The sequence below is a fragment of the Eubalaena glacialis genome, chromosome 9 (genome assembly GCF_028564815.1).
Source record: "Eubalaena glacialis isolate mEubGla1 chromosome 9, mEubGla1.1.hap2.+ XY, whole genome shotgun sequence".
Taxonomy (NCBI): Eukaryota; Metazoa; Chordata; class Mammalia; order Artiodactyla; family Balaenidae; genus Eubalaena; species Eubalaena glacialis.
In genome coordinates this window covers 104,198,427-104,226,245 of record NC_083724.1, presented here as the reverse complement: position 1 = coordinate 104,226,245, position 27,819 = coordinate 104,198,427, and the positions used below count along the sequence as shown (strand labels likewise).

At 39.5% G+C, this 27,819-nt stretch overlaps 1 protein-coding gene across 1 annotated transcript; it reads right to left on the bottom strand.

Annotated features, from left to right (window-relative positions):
• Positions 1-238: 238 nt before the first annotated feature.
• On the bottom strand, positions 239-27,162 carry DIRAS2 (DIRAS family GTPase 2). The gene is made up of 2 exons (XM_061199379.1): positions 27,017-27,162; positions 239-1,740 (listed from the first exon to the last, which is right to left on the bottom strand). The coding sequence occupies exon 2, from the start codon at positions 1,702-1,704 to the stop codon at positions 1,105-1,107; it is 600 nt and encodes a 199-aa protein (XP_061055362.1). The 5' UTR covers positions 1,705-1,740; positions 27,017-27,162; the 3' UTR covers positions 239-1,104.
• Positions 27,163-27,819: the final 657 nt, after the last annotated feature.

Sequence of the window (27,819 nt, the reverse complement as noted above, 5' to 3'; positions counted from 1 at the left end):
TACTCGTTATAGATAATCATCAAAAACACAGTGAACAACCTTTGTTTCAACGTATTTCATTAAGATGCAAAGTATGGCACAGACATGTCCGTGTCTGTTAGAAAATGGATGTGCTTTTGGTCTTCGGATGGCCTTTGTTGGCTGTTACCCAGTTGGACACAGATCGAGTTATTGAAAAGAAGAAAATCATGTTGGAGGACAAAAATGTCTAAAAAATAGCTACTTTAATTGCTTTTATTTAAAATCTGAGGGCTGGAAGAGTTATACCCCTCATGGGTCAAAGGAAGGAAACTTCACATTTCTAAAACTCTCAAAATATAACACACATGAGCGTTATTGCAATGTTTTAGTATTGTCACAATATCCTTACACAAACATTTTAAACGGAAATTGAAGAATTTCTGACAGAGTGGCACACTCTTAGTGAATTCATCGTTGTATGTGAAAAGAAATACCCTAAAAGGCTAAAACGATACCTGCTAATAACTAGACTTAGTGAGGTGAGGACCTCCCCTCAGAGTGGCAAGGCTCACAGGTCAGCTGGGAACTGACAGTAAACATCCTCTGGCAGGTAGAGAGGCTGTGTTATTTTTAATTCAGTAAAAGAACCATGGAACCGAACAACTTTGGCTTGGTCTTCTCACCTCCTCCCACCCCTCACCTCCCCAAGGGTTGTCACTGGCTTCTGAGCAGAGGGGATGCCTGGTCTGGGGGTGGTGTCTGCAGCTCTGGGTTAACATGCTCTCACATGCATGCAGATGGTACTTCCCCCTATCGGCACACGCTGCTTCCGAGGGCACAAGCCCTCACGCCTCCTGATGGCGAACGATGCCTCCAGAAATGGCTGGCACCACACTTGGTTCCCTGCGATGCTGAGCATGTTAGTTTTCATTTTAAGCATTTGTCAGATTCCCTGATTCTGGAGAGGGGGTGCTTATTGGTGGTGGTGTAAAATGCCCTCTGAGGACAACAGCGCACATCTCGGTCAAAATGCAATATTTAACACGTGGGCATCTGACATGCTACCCTGACGACTGTGGGTTTCACGTGGAGGGGGAGGGAAGGAGAGGGAGACACACAATTGCTGCTCCCACAGGAGGGAGTTCACATGATCACGCACTTGCCCTTGAGCTTTTCTTTCCTCTTCTGCTGCTTGCTCTTTTTCCCGTCGATCTGGAGGCTCACGGTCCTGCGCTTCTCCAGGTTGAGCAGCTCCTGGAAGAGCTCCTTCACGTTGTGGTTGAGCTTAGCCGAGGTCTCCATGAAGGCGCACTTCCACTTGCGGGCCAGCGCCTCGGCCTCGTTGCTCTCCACCTCGCGGTTCGGGCTCTCGTCACACTTGTTCCCCACCAGCATGATGGGGATGCTCTCCACATCCCCTTTGATCTCACAGATTTGTTCATAGATGGGTTTGAGCTCCTCCAAGGACTGCCGGCTGGTGATGGAGTAGACCAGAATGAAGGCATGCCCTTTGGAGATGGACAGCCGCTGCATGGCAGGGAACTGGTGGCTGCCCGTGGTGTCCGTGATCTGCAGGGTGCAGATGCTCTTGTCACAGCTGATGACCTGCCGGTAGGTGTCTTCCACAGTGGGGATGTAGCTCTCCCGGAATGTACCTTTCACAAACCGCAAGACCAGAGAGCTCTTGCCAACACCACCTGCGCCGAACACGGCCACCCGGTAATCGTTGCTCTGCTCTGGCATGTTGCTTGAGGGCTCCAATGATCAACCAGGAAGCACCTAGCAAAGGAACCAGATGTTTGAGAGAATTAGTAAAAGAAAAATCTAGGAAAAGGTTGCTTTACCCTCTCTTGATAGTTTAAAACAAAATTGAAATGGTACAGTTTGCTTTCACTTTCCCAACACAAGAACAATTCAAATTTCATTTTATAATTCTATAATTCTAAATCCAATAATTATAGCTAATCCCCAGTTTTCAATAGGGCTGTTGATCTACTGAGTGGCTAACTGGAGCCAGTCTATTTCTCCTTATTGGACCATGGTTCTGAGCAGCTTTGCTCTCACATCACCCTGTGCCCAGGGAAAAGATGACAAGTCAGCCCAAGGGAAGCAGAATCCAGGAAAGGTAATGGGGAGATGGAAATTAACCAAGCCCCAACACACACACACACACACACACACACACACACACAATCACAATCACAGCAGATCTTTACTATTTAACCTGAAGTACTGTGAACACTCAATACACTGGTCATAATATGTAATTTTTTTAAAGTACAAGGAGGGGGTTAAAGGCGAGGAGAATGCAATTTTTACTCAGTGTTTATATTAACTCATGAAATCCTCACCAGCCTGCAGAACTGGTGTTATTATCCCTGTTGTGAAATGAGGGAACACAGAAGGAATAGGGGAATGTAATGTCCCCAACTTCACACAGCCAGTGAGAGGTGAGGCAGGGATGCAAACTGCAGTATCTCTGTCCCACAGGCTGCTGTCCCACAGGTTGCTGGACAGACAGCTGGTCACAAGGTCCTGGGCACTACTCAGGCCATGGTGTGGACTCTCATTTAGCAGTAGGAGTTGACAGTTAACTAAGAAGCTTGGAAGGTCCTTTTATTAATCAAATTTAAAATGATTATGGGTGCTCTATTTTTAAGAATTATAAGAAGTCAAGTGTTACTAAGATAGTGATATAAACCACTATTAATGGTCATTAAAATGGAGTAGAATGGGGTTTCCCTTCATCACAAACATCACCCCTTTCCTGACATATACATTATCAAACATCTTTCATCCTGTTCCTTCTTTGGTAAGAAAGGACATATGACATGCAAAAAAGTAGAGAATCAAGAAACAGCCAACATTTTTAAATCAAAGTAGACAGTAATACGGTAATGTGAAGCATGGAACCCATTTTCTCCAGGCAACATTGGGCTGACTTTCACTTTTCTAATCTTAGAGTAACCAAGGGACAGTAATAAAAGGCATTGCTCAAAGTCATTTTCAGAGACCAGTAAAAATTAAATATAATTATCCATGAAAGGAAATGGGTATGTGCAGCTAATGTCTACTGGCAGACAGATCAGATCAAAGCCCAGGACTGTGGCATCTCATCTCCTGATTTCTTTCTGAGTTCACCATGTACATCTGCCTGCAAATTTGCTCAATTTAATACTCAGCTGTTCTTGTGCACACTTTGGAATCCCTAACCTTGCAAAAAACTGAAGAAGCATCTATATGTATATATATACATACATATATATGTATGTATGTATAACTGATTCTCTTTGCTGGACACCTGAAACTAACACGACATTGTAAATTAACTATACTTTGATGTTTTAAATGGTTACAATTTTTTTTTAAAAAAGAACAAACTGAACCCAAAGGAAGAAAAATGAAAGATTAGATTACAGTGGAAAGTAATAAAGAATAGAAAACCAACAGAAAAAATTAATAGAACCAAAATCTGGTTTTTTGAAAATATCAACAAAATTAATTTTTGCACTAGACTGAACAAACAAAACAGTGAGAAGACTCAAATAATTAAAATCAGGAATGAAAGAGGAAACATTACTGATCTTGCAGAAATAAAGACTACAAGGGCATGACCAACTGTAAGCCAACAAGTTAGATTCCTCAGATGAAACAGATGGAAACTACTCAAGCTGACACAAGAAGAAATCAAAAATCTGAATAGAACTATTAATTGGATAGTAATCAAAAAACTATCTAAAAAGAAAATGCCCAGGTCCAGATGGCTTCACTGGTGAATTCCAGCAAACATTTAAAGAAGAATTAATACCAATTCTTCACAGTCTTCCAAAAAACTTAATAGGAGAAAACACTTCTTAAACTTTCTGAATCCAATATTACCCTGATACCAACACCAGACAAAGATGTCATGAGAAAACTACAGACCCGTTTCTCTTATGAATATAGATATAAAAATCAACAAAATACTAGCAAATTGAATCCATCAATATACAGAAAGATTACACATCATAACCAAGTAGAATTTATGCCAGCAATGCAAAGTTGGTTTCATATATATACATATATATATATATATAACATGTATATAACATAACACACTATATCAATAAAAGACAAAAACCATGATACCTCAGTAGATACAAAAAATTGACAAAATTCAGCACTCCATTATGTTAAAACAAAAACACTTAAATCAGCAATAAAAGGGAACTTCCTCAACCAGATAATGGGCGTATAATGAAAAATACCAAACTAACACAATACTTAATGGTAAAAGATTGAATGCTTTCTCCCTAGGATCAGGAAAAAGAGTTTCCACTCTTACAGCTTCTATTCAACATTTTACTGGAGGTTTTAACCAGGAGAATTAGGCAAGAAAATGAAATAAAAGCCATCCAGATTGGAAAAGAATGAAACAAAACTATATTGCAGGTGGCATAACTTTGTAGATAGAATATCCTAGGGACTCCACTAAAAACTATTAGAACTAATAAAATAGTTCAACAAGTTTTCAGAATACAATACCCATTTAAAAATTAATTGTATTTCTACACACTTGCAATGAACAATCTAAAATTAAGAAACTAATTCCATTTACAATATCATGAAAAAGAAAAAGATACTTAGGAATAACCTTAACAAAGAAGTACAAAATGTATACTCTGAAAGTTACAAAATATTGTTGAAAGAAATTGAAGACCTTCATTAGTGGAAAGACACCCAAGTTTATGTATCAGAGGACTTAATTTTGTTAAGATAGCAATAGTCCCTGAATCACCTACACATTCAATGCAATCCCTAAGAAAATCCCAACTGACTACTTTACAGAAATTGACAAGCTGATCCCAATATTCACAGGAAAATTCAAGAGACCCAGAATAGTCAAACCAATGTTGACTGAAAAATAAAAAAGAACAAAGTTGGAGGACACATACTTCATGATTTCAAACTCACTACAAAGCTACAATAATCAAGACAGTGTGATATTGGCACAGGATAGACAAATATATGAATGAAAAACTTCAGAGTCGAGAAATAAACTCTGACTTTTACAGTCAACTTATTTTTGACAAGGATGTCAAGAAAATTCAATAGAGAAAGAATAGTCTTTTCAACAAATGATGCTGGACAACTGATATTCACATACAAAGGAATGAAATTGGATCCCTCCCTTATACCATCCACAAAAATTAACTCAAAGTGGATCAAAGACCTAAATGTAAGACCAAAAACTATAAAACTCTTAAAAGAAAATACAGACATAAATTTGTGATCTTTGATTTGACAATGGTTTCTTAGATGTGATATCAAAAGCATGAACAAGATTAAAAATAGGTAAATTTGATTTCAAGAAAGTAATAGGCAACCCAGAGAAAGGGAGAAAATTTCTATAAATCATATATCTGACAAGTGATTAATTCCAGAACATATAATAAACTCCTGCCATTCAATAACAGCAAGGAAAACCCAAAAAACTAAAAATGAACAAAGCACTTGAATAGACATTTCTCTAAAGAAGCTATACCAATGGACAATAAGCACTTGAAAAGATATTCAACATTACTATTACTAATTATTAGGGAAGTGCAAATCAAACCACAATGAAATACCACTTCACAGCCACTTGGAAGACTTTAACAAAATCACAAATTAAAAAAAAAAAAACAGAAAATAACAAATGTTGGCAATGTTGTAGAGAAATTGGAACCCCTGTGCATTGCTGGTTTCAATGTAAAGTGGTACAGCTGCTTCGGAAAACATTCTGTCACTTCCTCAAAAGCTTAAACAGAATTACCTTAAGACCCAGTGTTTTCCATAATTCTATACCCATGGGAAATGAAAACATAGCCACACAAAAAATTGTATGTGAATATTCATAGCAACATTATTCATAATAGCCAAAAAGTGGAAAAAACCCAAATGTTCACCAACTAATGAAGGGATAAGTAAAATGTGGTAGATCCATACAATGAAATATTATTCAAGAATAAATAGATATGAAGTACTGATACGTGCTATAGCATGGATGAGCCTTCAAAATATGATGCTAAGTGAAAGAAGCCAGTAACAAAAGACCACACATATCGTATGATTCCATTCATATGAAACATGCAGAATTGCAGATTTATAGACAGAGAAAGGATATTTGTGATTGCCTAGGGATGGGGTGATGTGGGCATTGGGGAGAAATGGGAAGTGACTGGACAGAGTTTCCTTTTGAGTGATGAAATGTTCTAAAACTGACTGTGGTAATGACTGCACGACCCTGTGAATATACTAAAAACTACTACTATACTTTAATTGGGTGAATTATATCTCAATAAAGCTGTAGTTTTAAAAAAGACATTGTATAGGGCAGCATTCCACTGTATGTGATGACATTGTCTACTGATTCTGGAACTGATTCGGTGGGAGAAATAACGTGCTAAACGTTAACAGGCTTGGCTTTATTCCTAATAGCCAGATGATGGAAACAACACACATCTTCACAGTAGAAATTATAAGCAAAGAATGGAATATTCATACTATAAAAAGCAATACATTGAATTAATTTATTCATACCATAAGAAAAAGCAACACAAAGAACAATACAAAGAATAATACATGCAACAACCTGGTTGAATCTGACAGTTGAGATGTGCTAGGCAGCCTGTTGGGTGCTAGAAATGTGCATATTTTCACATGGGTGGTGGTTACAAAGGTGTTAACACTACACTGTTATAAGGTGGTTATACAGACTATTCTGAATGATTTTATTCTTTTAAAATTATCATGGAAATAAAATCACAAATTTTTAAAAAAATTTAAAAATTGGGAAATCTAATAGGATTCATTCTCAGACCCCAGTTAAAGGAATACTATTGTTAGAGTTCAAGTATGATAGACCTAGAAAGTAAGGCTTTGATTCTGGAGAGTAGGAAGTTGTTCAAAGATAGGGATATTGAATAATATTCCCCAAACTGAGAAGGAACTTCAAGACTGAAAAATGAAGCAGGCAACTCCATAAAGTAGAATTATGAAGTTTATTGAAGTGAACTTACATACGGGTTGGATCAGGCAGACAGCAATCCAGAAGCATTCACAGCTGCACTCCACCCTGCTGAAAGGGGTACAGGGGAATTTAAAGGGGCCAAAGTGAAATATAGAATCTGACTACCAAGTGAGAAGCACGTCTGTACCTGTCAGGAACCGGGATTTTTTCCTCCCCAGCCGGGGTCTCATGAACATCTGTGCCAGCAAAGGCACTCTTCCAGGTTTCATATCAGATGAAGGCAAGGGTAGAAGTTGATAGGAAACTTATCTGGCTTGGATGTATTCTTTGTGAGTTAGGCAAAAGCTCAGTCATGCAGAGAAGAGAAGGGGTAGGATTGCAGAACTAAGATGGAGCTGACAAAATGGAGTCAGTGTGGCTCAGCCGCACAGAAGTAAAGGAAGACTGGCAAAGTTTCAGTTAAGTGGTGTTGGGGAGTACAAGTCATTCTGCAATGGGTATGAGAGTGACGAGATGAGATGGCTACAAAGACAAGAAGTGTAGATTTCTCTTTAAGGAAATTTGGCAATTAAGGAAAGGAGAAGGGACAATTGGCAAAGGTTAAGGTAAGGGTTAGACGGGTGGGAAAGAGTATCTGTATGGGTCTGCTGATGGATATCTGATGGAGCAAATCTGGAAAAAAACAGGAACCACTGGGATTCAGGATGCACACACAGCAGGTTGGTCTTCAGGGAGAGAAGGAAGGGTAGGTGATGGCAGAGGAAGCCCCGATTAAACCTTCCCAGACCAACCCTGCTGTTCAGCTTAAAAACTTTAAAAACAAATAATTTTTTTTAAAATGATATAATGCATGTACTTGGTTAAAAAAAGAATAAACAAAATTGTAAAATACTCTTTTATCCACACCCAGACCCCTTCCTTCGGCAGCCCTAGTCTCTCTTTCCAGAAATAACCACTGTTAAGAATGGAAACTCAGTTGTTTCCTGGTGTTCACGGTTAAATTTTAAATAATGCATTCATTGCTTGAATAATAGATCTTAATGTCTTGACTTACTGACTTTGGAACATCTCTCTCTATGAAATTAGCACTATTACCTTCCTCCATTGCCTAATTTTGTTAGGTATACTCTGTTTTTAAAGTACATATCAGTATTTATGTTTTCCAGATATAATATTTGCAATTTGTTTCAAAATTTAAATTGTCTTCTGTGGTTCTTCTGCAGGTTGTTTCTAAACCCTATCAATAAACAGCATTAAAAGGACTTTGTAAAGATTTTTCATTGCAGAAGTAGACAGGACTGGACTCACTGAGAGGGAAAGGTCATTTTCATTAAACTTTGCTGATTGCATAATTTTCTGTGTTAGCAACACTGGGGTCTTACTTTTTCTAGCTTTTTTGTTTGTTTTTTGCTTAAGTAATACAACTTTTGTATTTCAATTTATCACCTTCCTTGGACTCATTTTATGCTTTGGTATAAACATTACTGATAAATTCTTTTAGATGATGTTAAAATTTCTGAGCTCATGCCCTCACTTGACTGATAGAATTCTGCAGCCAAACTAAGTTCAAATTCTTTTTTCTTCAGATTTTAAAAATTATTTAATTTTATCATCCATGGTTACTGACATGAAATCCAAAGCCAGTAGGATACTCTTTCCTTTGTAGCAAAGTTGTATTTTTCCCTTCTCTTTGGCAGGGTTAGGATATTCTCTTCATTCTGGGAGTCATGACATTTCACTAGGATATATCTAGAACTGCTTTTTAACTATGGTTTTTTTTTTGGGGGGGCAGGGGGGGTGAAGTAGATGGTTAAAAACCTAACCCTTTCTGCAGCTTGGGAAATTTTTCTTTTTCTTTTTAAAATGACATCATCCCAATCCCTATATCTTTTTCCTCTTTCTGAAACTTGTATTACAGGATGGACCAAGTATACCTGTTCTTGATTTCTCAAAATCTTTTCCTTATGTTGTCAATAAACTTTCTTGTACTCTTATTTTTTTCTTTTTCATAGAAGCACTCTGCTATCACAGGAAAGGTGATATGATGCAGAATTTCAATAAGAATGCTAATTGAGATTTATTGCTGCTGTTCTTATCTGAGATACTTCTGGTTCCATTTCTTCATTGTGTTCCTTCTCTTTCATATGGTTGGCTTCACCATATGTCTGTTGGTCTCTTGTAGCCCACTGATTTAAAGAAGAATCATATTGGCTGGGAAAGGCAGCTAGAGTGCATTCTCTTGATGCACAGATCTGTTCACCAACAGTCTAGCCCCTATATAGGAAGGCTGTCTGGAATGACTTTACATATACCCTTCTACTTTCCTTTTCTTGAACTTGTTTGGACTAAACTGTCTCTACAGTCCCTTACACTTCTAAAAAGCGTATACATAAACAGACAAATGAGGGAAAGTATCAAGGAAAGGCAGTAAACTATCCATCCCAAAGTATCATAAAATATAAAAATGTGTATCTTATAATAAAGATTCAAAATGAGACATTTTAAATACTGAAAATCAGGTTAGAGGTGCAATATTTTGATTTATAAGAAGTATATATTTGGTCATTCAGATGACCAACATGTATTTCTCATATATATTTTGTCTTTGTCTATGGTTCCTGGCTCACAGCTCCCAAAACTCTTGGAATTTCATGAGTGGTAAGAGCAGTGGGCGCATCTTTTGTTAGAATATTTGGCCTCTGGTCCTTAGCGCCTAAAAACACTTCAGAACCATAAAGGTGTAATATGAGTGTCTTGTTATTCATAACAAGCCCCTTTCCATCACCTGGGTTGAGGTTAATAAGGTGACTTTGGCAAAGTACTTAAAGACTAGGGTTTGGTTGCCAGGATAACTAACCAACTTTCAGCCCCACCTCCCACCTCCTGGGAAGAGAAGGGGAGGAGAGAGCCTGGAGGTTGAATCAGTAGCCAATGGCCAATGATTTAATCAATCATACCTGTGTAATGAAGCCTCCACAAAAACTCAAAAGGACAGGATTAGGGGAGCTTCCAGGTTGGTGAACACATGGAGCCATGGGGAGAATGGTGCACCTAGAGAGGGCATGGAAGCTCCGTGTCCTTTCCCCATACCTTCCCTATACACCTCTTTCATCTGGCTGTTCCTGAGTTGTATCCTTTTATCATAAACCAGTAATCTAGTCAGTAAAATGTTTTCCTGAGTTCTGTGAGCCACTCTAGTAGATAAATCAAACCTAAGGAGGGGCTAGCAGGAACCTCTGATTTACAGCTAGTTGGTAACAACCTAGACTTGGCGATTGGCGTCTGAAGCAGGGAGCAGTCTTGTAGGTGAGCCCTCAACCTTTGGAGGCTGATGCTATCTCTGGGTGATAGTGCCAGAATTGAGTCAAATGGAAGGACATCCAGCTGGTGTCTGGAGAATCGTTGGATGTGTGGGGAAACCTCTTCCACATTGTAATTGGGTGCAGAATTATCAGAGGCTTATCCTAGGCCCACCTAGGATTGTAGGGAAAATGGACTTTGATTTCCTGAGTCACAAAAGTTGCCTATTCAAGTATCCTTTGGAAGACATTAGATTCATGTGCATGAGATTAAAAATAAAAAAAGAAGAAGAAAGAAGCAGCAGCATCTCAGGTAAAACCACCATCTTTATCTGCATTATACCCTGAATTAAGCCTGCTTCAAAAAACAAATAATTGAAACAACAAGGTGCTACTGTATAGCACAGGGTCTTATATCCAATCTCCTGGGATAAATCATAACAGAAAAGAATAGTAAAAAAAGAATATATGTGTATAACTGATTCACTTTGCTGTACAGCAGAGATTGGCACAACATTGTAAATCAACTAAATACTTCAATAAAAAAAAAAAAATCAATGACAAATGCAGGAAAAAAAACAGTTGAAACCAGAGAAAAATCATAGATTACAAGAATTCAGCTGTCAGCCTTTGGAAAAGCCGGACAATTTAGTATACTATCCTGCCAAAAAGTCCCATCAACAGTCTGAGATCAAGGGCACCTGCATTTCCTGAAGTTTATACAGGCTATAGCTGCTCCATTTTTGCCTTGGTTTTCCACAATGCTTTCTCCTCAAGTAGATTTGTCTTCATTACAACATTTAAACTTTTTTACCTTCAAGCAAATTCCATATTTAAAGTTGGTACTTGAGAGCCTATATTTAAAATTACTACTAATAAAAGGCAAATGGGTCATTTAAGTAAAAATAAGGACTATTGATGATACTACAACATAAATAAGTATAACTTAAAAAGAAATTAACAATTTTTAATAGAACATACATTCTCTAGGTAAGAGGGTGTACTTTGACATATTTTTAGAATCTCAATTTAATTAAGGATTCATTTCATGTACCTTCTTAGCTGAACATAAAAAATGAGAGATTTATTAGTGGGAAATGCCTGCCTGATCATAAAGAAGAGTTAAATATCCATGGCTCATCCTTCTCCAAAGAAGCAGAATCCTTTTTTCAGGAATCTTGTTTCATAGTGTTATGGAGACACCCACCCTAGCAATATTAGTGCAGGTGCTAAAGCAGGTGACACATCTGCACCCAGATAATGGAGCCCCCATCCCATACAGGGGGGGAATACTTAGGCACTCATCACAAGACTAGTAATATCTGCAACAATGAAATAGAGAAGTTGTAACATTTCTTGGAATGGAAGGGGTAGAATAAATTATTCTTTAAGAGTTTCATTACTGAGAGGCAAATAAGCCCACAGTTTAGGCACAGAAATACAGTTCACTGATGTTTGTCTAAAACAATTCCATTTGGGGAAAATATGACAGCCAAGAAGCCCAAACAGCCAAATAAAATGCACTTAGTGACATTTTTCAGACTGCCAGGAGCCTATGTTTGGGCCATTTTCTGCTTATTTCTTTTCTATGTGGGTAAGGGAAGTAAAAAGGTAAACTATGTGGATTAAAAAGAGTATTGTCCTAGTCAAAGGATCAGTTACCAAGTTTGCCCAATGCAGCATGATAACCATGTTGTGAAATAAACGCCAAAAGATGAAGACAACTGGAGGATGGAAACTCTGCCAGCAAGGAGAAGACAGTGTTCAAAGCCAGGGGTGATGGCTTAAGGTGCTGCTGTGTGCAGCCTGGGGCCCTTCCTTCACTGTCAACCTACTGGAACATGATTCTATGTACGTGTACTTGGTTAGGTAGATTTCTAGTTTTAGCCAAATGAAAGTTTACAAAATTGGCAAGTGGATAAAAAAGATTCCTTCACACAATCATGAACTAGTTTGCTACTCATGCTTTTGGCGTTATATCTAAGAATCCATTGTCATCATGAAGATGTACCTCTACATTTTCTTCTAAGAGTTTTATGGTTTTAGTTTGTATATTTTGGCCATTGATCCATTTTGAGTTAATTTTTGAATATGGTGTGAGGGGATCCAACTTCATTCATTTACCTGTGGACATCCAGTGTCCCAGCACTATTTGTTAAAGAGACAATTCTTTCTCCATTGGATGGTCTTGATCTCCTTATCAAAACTCAATTAACTGTAAATGTAAATTAGGCTTATTTCTGGACTCAAATTTATTCCATTGGTCTATATGTCTCTTCCTATGCCAGTACCACACAATTTTGTCTACAGTACCTTTATAATAAGTTTTGAAATCTGTAAGTATGAAGCCTGAGCTTTGTTCTTTGTCAATATTGTTTTGGCTATTTGGCGCCCCTTGCGATTTGTTATGAATAGATAAATTGGACTTGATAAAATTAGAAACTTTTGTGCAACAAAGGACAGTGTCAGGAAAGTTAAAAGAGAACCTACACAATGGGAGAAAGTGTATCATATACCTGATAAGAATCTCATATCCAGAATATATAGAGAACACTTACAACTGAATAGTAAAAAGAAAAACCAATTAAAAAATGGATAAAGAACTTGAATAGATATTCTCCAAAGAAAATATACAAATGGCCAATAAGCACATGAAAAGATGCTTAGCATCACTAGTTATCAGGGAAAAGCAGATCAAAACCACAATTAGATATCACCTCACACCCACCAGAATGGCTACTACCAAAAATCAAAACAAAAAACAAACAGAAAATAACAATGTTAGGGAAGATGTGGAGAAATTAGAATCCTTGTGCAATTTGACTAGGAATCTAAACCAGTGCATACACTGTGGGAAAACTTTAACAAAGAATTACCATAGGATCCAGCAATCCTCTTGTGGGTATATACTCAACATAGTTAAAACAGATATATAATTGCTATATAGATATACAACTGAAACAAGTGAAGAGATATTTATATACCCATGCTCCTAGCAGCATTATTCACAACAGCCAAAGCAACCTAAACGTCCATCAACAGATGAATAAACAAAATATAGTATATACACACAAATGAATATTATTCAGCCTAAAAGGGAAGAAAATTCTGGCACATGCTACAACATGGATGAACCATGAGAACATTATGCTAAGTGAAATAAGCCAGTCACAGAAGAACAAATAACATATGATTCCACTTCCATGAAATACCCCTAGAGTAGTCAAGTTCATAGAGACTGAAAGTAGAATGGTGGTTTACCAGGGGCTGGGGGGAGGGGAGAATGGGGATTAATTGTTTAATGGGTGCAGAGTTTCAGTTTTGCAAGATGAAAAGTTCTGGAGATGGATGGTGGTACGACAATGTGAATGTACTTAATGCCCCTGAATCGTACAATTGAAATGGTAAATTTTATGTTATGTATATTTTACTACATTGAAAATACATGACCGTAAGTAAAATATTTTTAGCAAAAACAAAACTATGAATTAAAAACCACGCTCTTAGCAGCACTGGCAGAGCAGACAGCCCTTCTCCTGTGTCATCCACATTACACAGTAATAGCAATAAGGATCTAATCCAATCTGACCAGGCTAAAAAGTCTAATTTCTTTAGAAGACCAATTAAATTTTACACCTACTTCCAGGCCCTAATTTTATACTGTATCAATGGTACTGTGACACATCACTCTTAGCCACTGCGTTTAAAACTAAGCCCACAGGACTGAATTGTCCAGTATTGTAGCCACTTGAAACTCAGCTAGACTGAATTGAGATGCCCACACTGGATTTTGAACACTTAGTATAAAAAAGAATGTTAAATATCTCATTCATAAGTTTGATATTGATTACAAGTTAAAATGATATTTCATATACATTGGGTAAAATAAAACATATGATTTAAATTTACTTCAGTTGTGTATTTTTTTAGATGTGATTACTACAAAATACACAATTACATATGTGGCTCACATTGTTTATCTATTGGGTTGCACCACTGTAGAACAAATCTCTATACTTTTTTAGCAAAGTTTAACACATTATACTTAATCCAGTATGTTACAAAATTTAACTAAACTTGATTTTTTCAAATGCTTAGAATCTTCTTCTTATTAACATTGAAAGGCAAAATGCCACAAGTCATTGGAAAAATAGTTATTTTTCTGCCATAATAAAATATACAAAATAATACACCAAAATGCATGATGACAAACTAAAATGCATGCCTTTCTCAGAGTCCTGTATGAAGATAGTTAGAAAACAATGCTGAAGGTGTAAAGAACCAATATTAGAAGTTTCACAGGGGAGATATTTACTAAACAGAGCAAAGCAGAAATATTTCAAACACACTTCAGCACATCTATTATTTGTTGGAATGATTCTCTTTCAATAATAAGATACTTATTCTTCTCTCGGTATTTACTTATTTGTTTTTTCTCTCTTGGTATTTATTTATTTGTGTTTTCTCTCTCCCTCTCCCCCCAATATCAGTGCCATTAAGGCAGGGACCCCATGGAATTCACCCACCAGCACATTATTTTATCCAACCCAATGCCGGACACATCAGAAACACTTCAGCGCATGTTGATTATCTGCTGTTGAAATACATTTTTGTGAGCTGACCAAGGAAAATTGTACCAGAAAAGATCAATGAACTCTTTAAAGTAACAAAATCAAGTTTTGAAAAATCTACGTAAGAGTAACCACTCATAGGTTGGCAATGTCAAGTGAAATAAAAAATTACACGAGGATCTGTGGTGACATTATATAGACAGAACCAGAGGTGAATGAATTTATTGCACTGTTCATCAATCAGTTCTTGCAGCAAAGAAGCTGAAGCCAAAAGTAGGCAGGAGCTTCTGGATATCATGCATTTGGATATTTTATTTTATTTATTTTATTTATTTATTTATTTTTAAAAATAATTTATTTATTTATTTTTATTTTTGGCTGTGTTGGGTTTTCGTTTCTGTGCGAGGGCTTTCTCTAGTTGCGGCAAGCGGGGGCCACTCTTCATCGCGGTGCGCAGGCCTCTCACTATTGCAGCCTCTCTTGTTGCCGAGCACAGGCTCCAGACACGCAGGCTCAGTAATTGTAGCTCACGGGCCTAGTTGCTCCGTGGCATGTGGGATCTTCCCAGACCAGGGCTCGAACCCGTGTCCCCTGCATTGGCAGGCAGATTCTCAACCACTGTGCCACCAGGGAAGCCCTGGATATTTTATTTTTTAATATATAGAAATAAGACCTTTACGATGTAGTAGATTCCTCATAATACTTTATAAGAAGATAAGGAACCACCATTAAAATATTTTCTACTACATGATGGTTCACTAGTCATCTTGCCGCAAAGAAAATATAAGTGTTGCAGAACTAAAAGGCAAGTCATGTGTTTTTCTATTATACAAAAAGCAATTGTTCTACATTCATAACCATTTTCTGGGTGGCAGGTGGCTGTTAGTAGTATGCCACACAGCAGGTATTTTCCAAAAATAAGCACCCTTCTCCATCCCTGTAATAGAAAGATGACATTTTAAAACATGAGGGAGGGATCAGTACCTGCTTTGGAAAAACAACTGTCCTATGGAGAGAGCATTTTGAAAAGAGATGTAATGGTGGAGGCATTTTTATACATGATTTTACCAAAAGCAATGCAAATGTTTCCCTTAAAAGCTCTCTTATCTGCACAATTAAAAACTTGAAAATCATTATTTTATTATCTTAAAAGTCTTTCAAATGAAGAGTTTCCATGGGTGTGAGTGCATTTGATCAAAACACATCAATGCAGTATCTTTCAGTTACATTTTGAGGAGGTACAGTGGACATCAGAGGTGGCCAGAAGCCAGAGAAGGGCTCCCTGGCCAGCTGCTATTGGAGCAAAGATTTGACAGCAGTGATGGTGTGAATTCTGAATACATGGGAGAGGAACTTCCCTGGCAGAAAGAACAGCAGGTATAAGCAAAGATGCTAGCGTGACATGTTCTAGGAACAGGGAGGATTCTAGAATGGAGGGAGGGAGGAAGGTAGATGAGGCCAGCAAGGTAATGGCAGGGGATGGGGGGTGGTGTAGAGGCAGCTTTTACTGTGAGAAGGACAGGAGGCCATGGAGGGTTTTGAGCAGAGAAGTGATAGGTCTGACTCACGCTGTGCCAAGACCTCCTTGAGGACTCTGAGGGGCAGCAGACAGTCAGGAGGTCCAGCTGGGGCAAGGGTGGTGGCAGGGGAGGTGGGTCAGTGTCATCACTCCTAATTAACAAGCCAGTAAGACCACCTCACACCTCCATCCTTGCTACCTCCCCCCACCCCCCGCTATGATCACCCTCTCATCAGTGTCATCGGGTTTCACATCTTTAGATGTCATCCACATGCCAACAATGTCCAACTAACTGCATACCCACAGGCCAGGCTTCTTTCTTAAACTGCAGAGTCGTAAGTCTCTCTCCCTCCTGAACATCTCTACTCTGATGCTTTGGGGACATCCCAAATATAATATGTGCAAAACTGAAACCCCTATATCACCCTAAACTGCTTACAATTTTCTTCAGCTCAATCAGTACCCACATTCTCTCTCCAGCTGTCCAGGCCAAAACCCTTGGAGCCCTCCTGAATCCCTCTTGTTCTCTTGTACGTCATGTCCATCCCATCAGCAAAGTGTGTCAGCAGTATCTTCAAAACATGCCCAGACTTAGCCACAAATCATCTTCCCCACTGCCCTCACGCTCTCGAAGCAACCGTCACCTCTTACTTGGATCACTGCCACAGCATCCTAAGTGGTCATTGCTTCAGGCCTTGAGCCACTCCAATCAGCTCCCCACCCAGACACCAGATTACGTCGTTCCTGTGCTTAAAACCCACTGGCTGCCCTGTCTCCCTGAGAGTAACAGGTGAAGGGCTCTGCCCCCACCCGTACTCTCACTTCCTACTATTTTGCCCCCCCAGCTCACTTCATTCCAGCCACATTTGTCTCCTTGTTGCTACTTGGACATGCCTGCCATGCTCCTGCCTCAGGGCCTTTGCACTGGCTGTTCCCTCTACCTGGAGCACTCTTCCCCCATCACCTCCCACACACCTATGTTCACATGTCACTTCCTCAGTGAGAATTCCCCTGACCACCTCATCTGAATTTACAGTTCTAGCCTCAACCCTGGCAGTCTTTAGCCTCTTCCTGCTTTATTTTTTTCCATAGCACATATCCCTTTCTGACACGCTTTGCAATTTGCCTTTTTAAAACTGTGTTTATTTCCACTACATTATACGCTCCATGAGGGGTTTTATCTGTTTCATTCACTGCTGTCTCCCCAGTGCTTGAACACTGCCTGTCCCATAAAGAGTGCACAATAAGAATCCGTTCAGTGTGTGAATGAATCTGCACTTTACTTCTAATGAACAAACTGGGAAGGCCAGGCCAAGCAATGCGCCTCAGGCGAGAACAACGTGAGCAGAGACCTTGGGCTTCATCTCTACCTGGCATGCACCTGCGGTAGTTACCCCTGCTTTGGTGGTGGGCTGGACGGAATCTCAGACGTGGCTTCCAGGCTACAATGACAGAGGACTAGTGTGGACCATACCACTATGTCAATGGCAGGGCAGTTCTGCCACTGGAGAGGTCTTGTCCACGGCCCTCTGCTACAGGAGTGTATTAACAAAGCCAGACCAAGACCATGTGAGGGCCCTGTGGAGAGAGAGCCCTCCAAACACTCGAAGGAGGGTGGCATGAACATCACTGTCAGCAAGAGGAAAGTGATATGAGGTGAGGCTAGTAGAAGGGAGGCATGGCCAAGATCATATGGGCTTTCAGAGGGCAACCCACAGCCATTGAAGGGGTCTGGCTTTACAGTATAAAGAGGACAACAAATCTATTATAATAAATTGGGCCCACTGGGATTGACATACACACACTACTATACATTAAATAGATAATTAATAAGAACCTGCTGTATAGTACAGGGAACTCTACTCAATACTCTGTAATGGCCTATATGGGAAAAGAATCTAAAAAAAAAAAAAGACTGGATATATGTGTCTGTATAACTGATTCACTTTGCTGTACACCTGAAACTAACACAACATTGTAAATCAACTATACTCCAATAAAAATTTTTTTAAAGTGGATGAATAAAATAAAATAAAATAAAATAAAATAAAATAAAATAAAATAAAAAGGGCCCAAAACAGACAGTTTAAACTAGAGTGATAGCAGGAAAGACAAAAAACAGTTAAAGTGACATCATCAGCAAAGAGTGATGGCTGGTGGAGGAAAGAGTTAAGACGTGGAGTAAGAGAGAATAAGATGTCAAGGAAAACTCCTAAGGTTTCCAATTGGTGGAACTGGAGAGATGGGATAAGATCAAAGGCCAGGATTTAGGGGAAAATCATGAGCTTGATTTTCAGCAGACAGAGCACCAAGTGTCTTTGGGACAGTCGAGGGCTCACATCAAGTGGGCAAGTGGAAATGCATTTAGGGCAGCTCTAGCATCGGGGGCTGGAATGCGCAGGTGGGAGTCATCTGTGCTGAGGTAGGGATTGAAGCCAAGTCTATAGATCTGATGGCTTGTAAGAACAGAGAAAAAAACAACAGGACTTAGAGATAGCCTCAGGAGACTCCAAACTGTACTGTTTGAAAAGGCAGTAGATCTGCAAAGAATTAAGAGAAGGAGTGAACAAATAGTAGAAACAAAAGCAGCTGCACTGAAGGGCATTTTGTGGAAGCCAGTGAAAGGGAGGACTTCAAAAAAGAAGAGGGCTTGACCATGTAAACTGGTAGGAAGACGTAAAGTACAGTGAGAACACGAAAGCACCTGCTGGTTGAGAAGCAATGAAGGTCACTGGTGACACTAGCAAGAGATGCTCCGAAAGCACCCTGGGCGGAAGCTAGATTGCCATAGGTTGAGGAGTGATCATGAGATGCAGACATTGATACAGGCAGCTTAGAAATATTTCCTGAGACTGGTTGTGAATTGGTGGCTGAGTGGTACCTAGTTTTGATTAAATATAGAGACATGAACATGTCTAAATGTTAATGGGAAGGTAACTGAATATATTAGCAAGATAAAGTGTAAGTTCTGGGAGAGGCTCAAGGAGAAGTTGAGCAAGGATGCTGCAGAATCAGATTGCTGTGGTCAGAGAGAAGATTCTCTGTAGAAGTGGGAGAGCCTCCAGCACTGATGAGACCCCCTGTGACTGTGGGTGTGGAGCTTAAGAGGGGTGGAGGGAAAATACTGAAGTCACTCGGATGACATTTGAACATAAGGTGAGTGAGAAGACTAAACCAGAGGGCAATGCCCTTGGTGAGTGTAGAATATCCAGGAGTTCCGAAGCTGATGGAATGAGAAAAGGCAAGGGCGTACAGTCGGGAATTGGGAACCATTAATACATACTTGTGTTTGTTCTCTGGTTACTAGGCAGGTCAGTAAAATTCGCTGTAAAAGGCTATAGCTCCTGATGTGTCTAGAATCCAATGACAGACAACATCAGACAGGCCGTAGTACCACCAGCCCTTGGCAGGCTTCAAGGCCAGGACCCCTGGAGTCATTACATAGATAAATAGCTCAAGACCAGAATGACAAAATTATCAAGCAGGGATATTCTTGCATACTCAAAACTGTGAGTTCAGTTACAGAGTCAGGACTGCCTGAGGGGAGATGAGCTCAGTCAAAGACCAGAGGAAAACAGTGCTGGTGAAGGAGGGAACATGGATTTAACCAGATACAAAATAGGGAGTCCTGTAGGTCTGGCTTAAAGACAAAGATGTAAAGAAAAAAGTCAATATTTTTAGATGAATTGAAGAGTGTACATACTAGGTAAATTAGGAAAAGCTAAAACTAAAGGCCAGAATTCCATCCAGAAGCAAAGTGCAACTATGAGACAATGGGCTTCATGCCAGGTTGTAAAGGAGAATAAATCTGAGATGGTGAGAGAGAGGAACCATTAAGATGCTGGTAGTATAGCAACCACCAACACAGCCCAGGAGTCCTGACCATCTAGCCAGTGTCGAGAGGTCCCAGACAAGCTTGATCTTTAAAACGTCTCTGATTTGGGTATCAGCAGCCCCATTTCACAGATAAGGGAAGTGAGAACTTAGGTGGTTAAAGTAACAGTGCACGGATGCACAGCTAGTAAGTGGCAGAATCTGCATTTCAACTCAGGTTTAGCAAACCCAATGACATTTAGGCCAATCCAAATTAGAAACAACTGAACAAGGAGTTCTGGATTATGAAATGTTGGAGGAAGTTTTTTTACACTAACGTGTAATATTGCCAAGCAATTTTCAGAACATCTCGTATTTATTTTAAAAAATGTAACAATGATGTTAGGCAGCGAATAATGGATGACTGTGATGTTTTCTGATTCATCAAAAAGGTTAGAGATGCCTTATAAAAGGTCCACATCAAAAGCTGAACTCTGAGGAACGATACCAGGTGGTTAATATAACACCTGCTTGTAGGAAAACATGGGTTATACTTATGCCATGGATATTTGAATCAGTATTTTAACGTAGTCCCAATGCCGGGGCAAAAGTTTCCTGATAAGGCTGACCAATGAAGGGCCAGGCCACATGAGACTGTAGTCAGAGTAGGAACTCTGATTTTGCTGGTCTTCACAGGTCTTAGGAAAAGGCAATGAGATGATACAAAAATGTTTATAACTCACATGCCTTTCAATGCTGAGTTAAAGACTCACAGTTCCTAATTAGTACAAGCCCTGCAATTAAGGTTTGGGTCACACTGGCCATCTCAGGGTTGTAGACCAAGATCCCTGTGCCCCAAACCTGGCTTGTGTTTCCATAATGGAAACAGAACAGCTTCAATGGAACCTGGAATTGTCCTAAAGGACAGAGCTGGGTAATCGCATGAGAGAAACTTCTCAGAATGTCCATGTAATAATGAAAATAGTATAAAACAATTATCAGTGTAAAAAAAAAAAAGCCAATATGTCATGTTTGGAAATGACATTATATATATATATATATGTCATATCCATTTCCAATGCATTAACTTGATCAGGCTCGTTTTTTCACATTAACTCACAGAGGCATTTTATGCAACATGATCTCTGTTTCAATCGCCAGAAATAGTCAAGAGCACAAATCAAATGGGAAAGGAGGGTTTGTACTGAAACATTTAGTATGTGTTATGAGTTTAGTGGTATCAGGTGTTAACAAAATGGTATGTAGGCAAAGAGGGATAGATATCAACTGACAGCTCATTAGTGACAGAAACACGCACACACAAATGCGAGTGTAGTATCCAGTGTTCATGCAGATCCGTATTAGTACATATGGAGCCATACTGTGCTTTTTACCAGCTGCATAGAACTCCTGAGATGGTCCATCATTTATCAACCAGTTTCTCACTGACTGCTTTTTTTGCTCAACAAACATATAATTATCTCATCACATTTTTGAGTCTACATGTAGACTAACCTCCTATAAATGGAACTACTGGATCAAAGTGTATGTGCATTTTAAATTTCGTAGAGATTGCCAGTTGCTCTCCAAAATTACCACCAATTTGCCCCTAATGGTGTGTGACAGTGATAGTTCCTCACACCTGGCATAGCCCAGTGGGGATGTATTATCAATTCTTGGATCCTCCCCAATGTAACAAGAAGGCTGTTTCTCATGACTGTTTAAATTGTATTTATTTAATTTGTGTGAGACTGAGCATTTCTTCATATGTTAAAAGTAATTTGTATCTTTGAGACCTGCATGATCCTGTGCTCTGCTCAGTTTCCTATTAGTTTGCAACGATTGTATCTGTCCTATTTCAAGGCGGTCATTCTCAAGCTGTGCTCAGCAGACCAGCATTGTCCCCCTCACCTGGGACCACGCTCCAACTGCCATAGCCCCACTGAATCAGAGTCTCTTGGGTTGAACCCAGCAATCTTAGGTTTAACCATCCCATCAGGTGATTTGAATGTTCAAAATCTGAGACCTACTGTATTAAGGAAATTAGACCTCATCTTAAATAAGTTGAAAATGTTTATTCCCAGCTGCCATTTGTCCTTCGATATTGTTTCTTTTTCCTGGACAGAAATTTAAAATTTCTGTGAAGCCAAATTTAACAAGCTTTTCCTCTTTAGAATCCCAGTTTGGCATCATCCTTAGAAAATTCTTCCCTACTCTGAGATCATTAAACATTCGCTATATCTACATTTTCATTCTTTATGTTTAAATAGTTGCTCCAACAATCTGATTTATTTCTGCATCTTGAAATTGATGGTATACTTAGAGGAATTTAAATTAACATTTAAAAGAAGGGCAGAACAAAGAAGAAGTGCCCAGAGTGCCATCTGTAAATCTACTTGGAATAATCAAAAATATATAAACATGTGGTTGTCACGATATCCTGGAAAATTTAGATTCTTTTCAAAATCTAGGTCACCCAGTCATTTCTGTCATTCAACATTTCCAGGCTCTTTTTTCCTTGCATAGAGCTTACACAGACCCTACACAGATGTACACTTACATACACCTCACAAAAACAGTAAGGTCAGTTTTACATTTTGTGATGCCCTCCCACTACTCTGTGGTCAAGAACCCAATGAAGCCCAAAGGGGCCTCAAAAGAGAAGCACAATTCTTCTTTAAGTGTAGGGGACTATTCCACAAACACTTTTCTTTAAATCTCAGGGGTCTATTTCAAGAAGGCAATGATATAACCCACTGCTCTTATGGGTGAATATGTAAGTGGCGGGGGGAGCGGGGTGGCAGCTGGGTGGTGGGGTTGGGGAGATGAGTTCAAGTTTATACCAAAAGGAAAATGCCTTTGAGCTGGATTTTTAACTCCTGACTTTGCTCTGGATGCAGAGTCCTGGATACTGATCATTTTTCCTCTTTGCTCAGCATCATCTGAAGATAAACTCCAAATTCAGAAGTCACAGAGGTGCTCCAATAAAACACCTCTGAATGTAAAGAGGACATAAGTTACCCCTGCAAAGCCTTCTCTGTCTAAATGCTGATGACTATCTGCACTCTTCTGGAGCCCAGCTTCGGAAGTTAAGGGGTGTTGGGGGAAGAGGGATGAAGGAGAGAGAAAGACACATAGAGAGACAGACAGAGACACACAGAGAAAGACACAAATTACTATAGCGAGGCCTAATGGAGTGTTCCTCTGTTCTCTTATTTCCTCAGAAAAACATCACTTTCCAGACATTAATTAGTTTTAGAAAAACGGTGCAAAAACTCCTTTCATACAAAAAAAAGCTCTCTTTAAATGTCCTGTCATGATTTCCGGGGCAGAAAGCCATGCGATGGAAATGGTACCCAGCACTCATTGATCACACAAGCTATCCAGAGACTGGGTGAAGAAACTGACATCTTTTCATTAAGGTATTCATTTCTGTGTTTCAGGAAGTCAGTACTCATGGATCAGTCAATTATAAAGCATTACATTTCACCAAACTTTATTTAATGGTGTTGAAATAGATACGAACAAAGATATGCATGCTAGTGAAGGATAATATTAAAAGATCTAAATACTAGCTCACTAGTTATCTATTGATTTTACAATGGGTTTGCTGCTACTTGCCCAATAAAGTAATTTAAATATGAAAATTGAATGATCTCCAATGAGGCATGGGGCCTCAGGGACTGGACCAAAGCAAACTTGGTGCAAAATGGTAATGCCCACCACTAAGTCTGCTCCCTTTTTTTCTGCTACAGTAGATCTCTAGGTTGCCTGCAGGTTGAATGCACATCTACTGGTTATTTTTCATAAAACCAGGGGAAGTATTTGACCCAATCCTCTTGTTTTACCGATAAAGTAGTAAAAATAGGTTCAAGACTGCACAACTACTTAATCGCAGGGCAGGGTAGGACACAGGTCTTATAGCAATTTGAGATCATTTATATATTTATTTTTGATGGTGTGTAACCAGTTTAATTTAATATTTCAGCTTTTAAATTGCTTTGTCAAAAGGTTAACGTTCTATAGTTGTGCTGGCCAATATAACAGCCTCTAGCTACATGGGCTATTGACCTCTGGAAACATGGCTAATCTGAATTGAGATGCTCTGTAATACTTAACATAAAAAAATGTAAAATGCTAGTATTTTGTATTGACTACATCTTGAAATGGTCATTTTTTTATATACTGGGTTAAAGAAAATATATTATTAAAATTAATTTCACCTGTTTATTTTTACTTTTCTATTGTGACTACTAAGACACGTTAAATTATGCATGTGGCTCAAACACTTTATTTCTATTGGACGGTACTGATTTACGGGAAAACACTTAACTGCACTAAGGAGAGAGCTACAGCAATCTTCCTTTCCTGAATTTGCTAGTGACAAGAGCAAAGGAGGAGAGGATGAGACGGCATTTGTTCCGAGTACTTTAAAAAGTACTTACCTGGTCAAGGAAGCCAGACTTGCAAGCCACATAATAAAAATAAAAACTAAAACATAATTTGAAATCAAATAATTTTTACGTTAATCCTTAAATGTGCATGCATGCGTCAATTTTACTTGTGAAAGAACATTAGCAATTGTGACATGACAATCACCACCTCCCCTTTTAAGAGCAGCTATTTTCCTAGAAAAATCAGAACCAAAACCAGTGTCCTAGAAATCAGTTCTGCCTTTAAAAAGACATCTGTTCATTATAAACATCCATACCAAGTAGATAAATAAATGATTGATAGCTGGATGATAAACAGATGATAGACAGACAAGACAGACGATATACTCGATTCACCATATAAGCGGGAATGGGGCACCATGGTCATCTGAACTGAATGTTACAGGTCAGCACTGAGCCCATTTTAACTTAAAACAGCTGGCAGGCAACCTCCTCACCCAGACAGTCAAATGTTCCTCTTAGTAACAAAGAAATTCTCTACTGCAAAAATTGACTGCCTTTATCTTGGGGGAAAATAATGATTTTGTCTAAATTAATGTTATTTTGCAATATACTAATATATATCAACTATGGCCACAAAATTAGAAAAATGAACATAAGTGTTTATCACAGCTACACTCTCTTTTTGATAAAAAGAATCCTGTTATTTTTCAAAGGTTTTAATTTTTCAATAAGATATGCAGGTATTAGATTAGAGACAGTATTTACTCCTGAAATAATACATTTCTAATAAAATCAGGTGTGGTTTCTAGGAGATGCACAGCATGAAATGAATAAAGTCTTCTCTGTTCTTCTCATGGTGAGATGGCACTGCTGACTGCTGAGAATGCTAGCTTGCTAGACACAAGCTGAAAAGGGACTTCCACAACTTGGAATTCAATTCAGGTGTTTTCTGAGTCTCTTCTTTGGAACAACTCTATTAAAGCTGTAACAAGAAAAGATTCTGGAGGTTTCTGCAATAACCATGCACATATATTTGCCATCTTGCAGAGATAACTGAGCAGCAATTCTGTGCAATGGTGGAGACAATCACCTCTCTCTCCCCTTCCTTCCTGTGTTCACCAGGCACCATGGTCCCTATTACCAAATTAAATGCCATGTGTTAAATGGGATGAAAATGCTTCCCTGCTTTGTGTCTTCTGTTTCTATAAAATGAACTATGGATTTTCCTTTACCTCAGCCCATAGGATCTCCTGCATTTCCAGAGATAGCATTCTTGACAATTTGCAATTTCAGGCAACAACCAAAAAAATAGTATTCCCCCACAAATTTGTTAAATTTATTCTAATTTTATCCTCCTCTTTTCTCTCCCTCCCACTCCACCTCTTCGAATCCAAATGCCACTGGAAAAGAAGCGCATTTGGACTGATTTGGAATGTAAAATGCTGCAGCCTTTTACTGTTATCTAGAAAATCTTCCTTAAATAGAATATATATTTTTGTAAGTTTTTAGTTCAAAGCAAAAAAGTCCCCTATGCTAAGACTGGCTTCTCACACGGAAGGGGGTCATTCAAAAAACAACGTGGGCAAATATGTAGAATAAATTCCTAAGGAAGGCAAGCTGTGTCACTGCACAGTGGGAAGAAACAATTCCACCACAACGGTGTATTTCACCATTCAATGAATGTAACATGATTCACAGAGCTTCTAGCTTTAAAAGTCTCCCAAACCCCCATAGAACGTGAATAGGAGTTTTAAAGGAGAAAAACAGCATTTTTCAGGACGGAAGACTCAGGCAGGTTCCCACATGGCGAGAAGCCAGCAATGCTTTGCAGGAGACCCTGGGAGCTGTCAGCAGTCATTGTCATCTTAATGGGAACCACAATCTTACAACTAAAGATGGGATGCGGCGCCTTTCCCATCTTCTGTTCTTACAACAACGAAACAGGAAAAAACACTTGTAACGTCATGAAACACATTCTTTAAAAGGAGAATTAAAATATTTAGCCAAGTCTCAGCCAAGCCCGCGAAGGGCTCCGGTCTAGTAGGAAAACACGCTGAAACAAAACAGCAGCCCCTAACGTGCCTCGCATTTGACTCACTTTGGACCACATCTTTTCAGGACTTTCGTAAATCCATTCAATTAACTTCTACATTAATAGAAACACCTGCACTGTAGAATTTTCTAAAACACGAACTCCTGCTTTGGAAGGAATCCCAAATAATGTGTAAGATGCAGATTTTTTTTTTAAGGACATGTTTTAGAAAAGTGTACCAACATGCTCACCCGCCCTGACAAGGATACAGAAATGCAGCTTTTTCCCCCCTCGCCAACTCCAATCTTTATATTGCTGACTCGCCCTCCCAGATAGCGTCCCTTCTCAGGGGTTGGCAAACAAGGATGCCAAAGCCGTCGGTGCCCCAGTGAAGAAGCAGCGAAGCCACAGCAAAGGAAGAGAAATCGGTTACCTGAGGATGAACACAACTCTGCTCAGAGCTTCTTCCGAGCTCGCCTCGCATAGGACAGGGCAGCGCAGGCTGTGAGGATGCGGGCTCCTCCCGCAGGCAGGCGGGGCGCGCGCTCCCTCGCGCCTCCGTGACGATGCTGTCAGCTGCTCCCCCGCCCGTGCGCCCCGCGCCCTGCGCCCCCGCGCACCTGTGCCCGCCCCCGTGCGCCCCCCGCCCCCGCGCACCTGCGCCGCCCAGCCCGGGCGGGCCCGGGGCGGTCACAGCCGCCCCACAGTCCTCCGGCTCCACCTCCTTCTTCCCCCTTCAATCTCGGACTTCTCAGCTGTGCCGACTGCTGCAGTGGCAGATGCTCCTGCTTAAATGGCGCCTGCTCGCCTCCAAAGAGCTTTTAGGTGCCACCTACTGCGTGCTCCTGGAATAGATGGTCAAGACTGGAATTCTCAGCGAATTCAATGAATTAAAATAATTTCATTGAAAGTGCACCAGATTCTTTTGTTTTCGATTGTTCACATTACCAACTATAATTACTACTAAACGCGTAAGGCTTTCTTTCAGTGTCCAGCTACTAAATTAAAAACCTCATTTATAAGGCAGATGAAATCGGGCCATGATGAACAGCCAACCACACGTTGCAGAGTAATACATTCTAATTTAATAGGCTCCTGTAACAATCTGGGGCTAAAATTGCCTTTACACTGAGTAGTTTCACATTAGTATTTCAGGGAAATAACCAGGTATATTTTCTGACACTGATAAAACATGTTGTCAAAGAAGCATTGATCAAAAACAGGTAAATCAGCAAG

Bases quoted from the DNA above. Each gene is read 5' to 3' on its own strand.
- DIRAS2 (XM_061199379.1), bottom strand. From the start codon at position 1,704: ATGCCAGAGCAGAGCAACGATTACCGGGTGGCCGTGTTCGGCGCAGGT.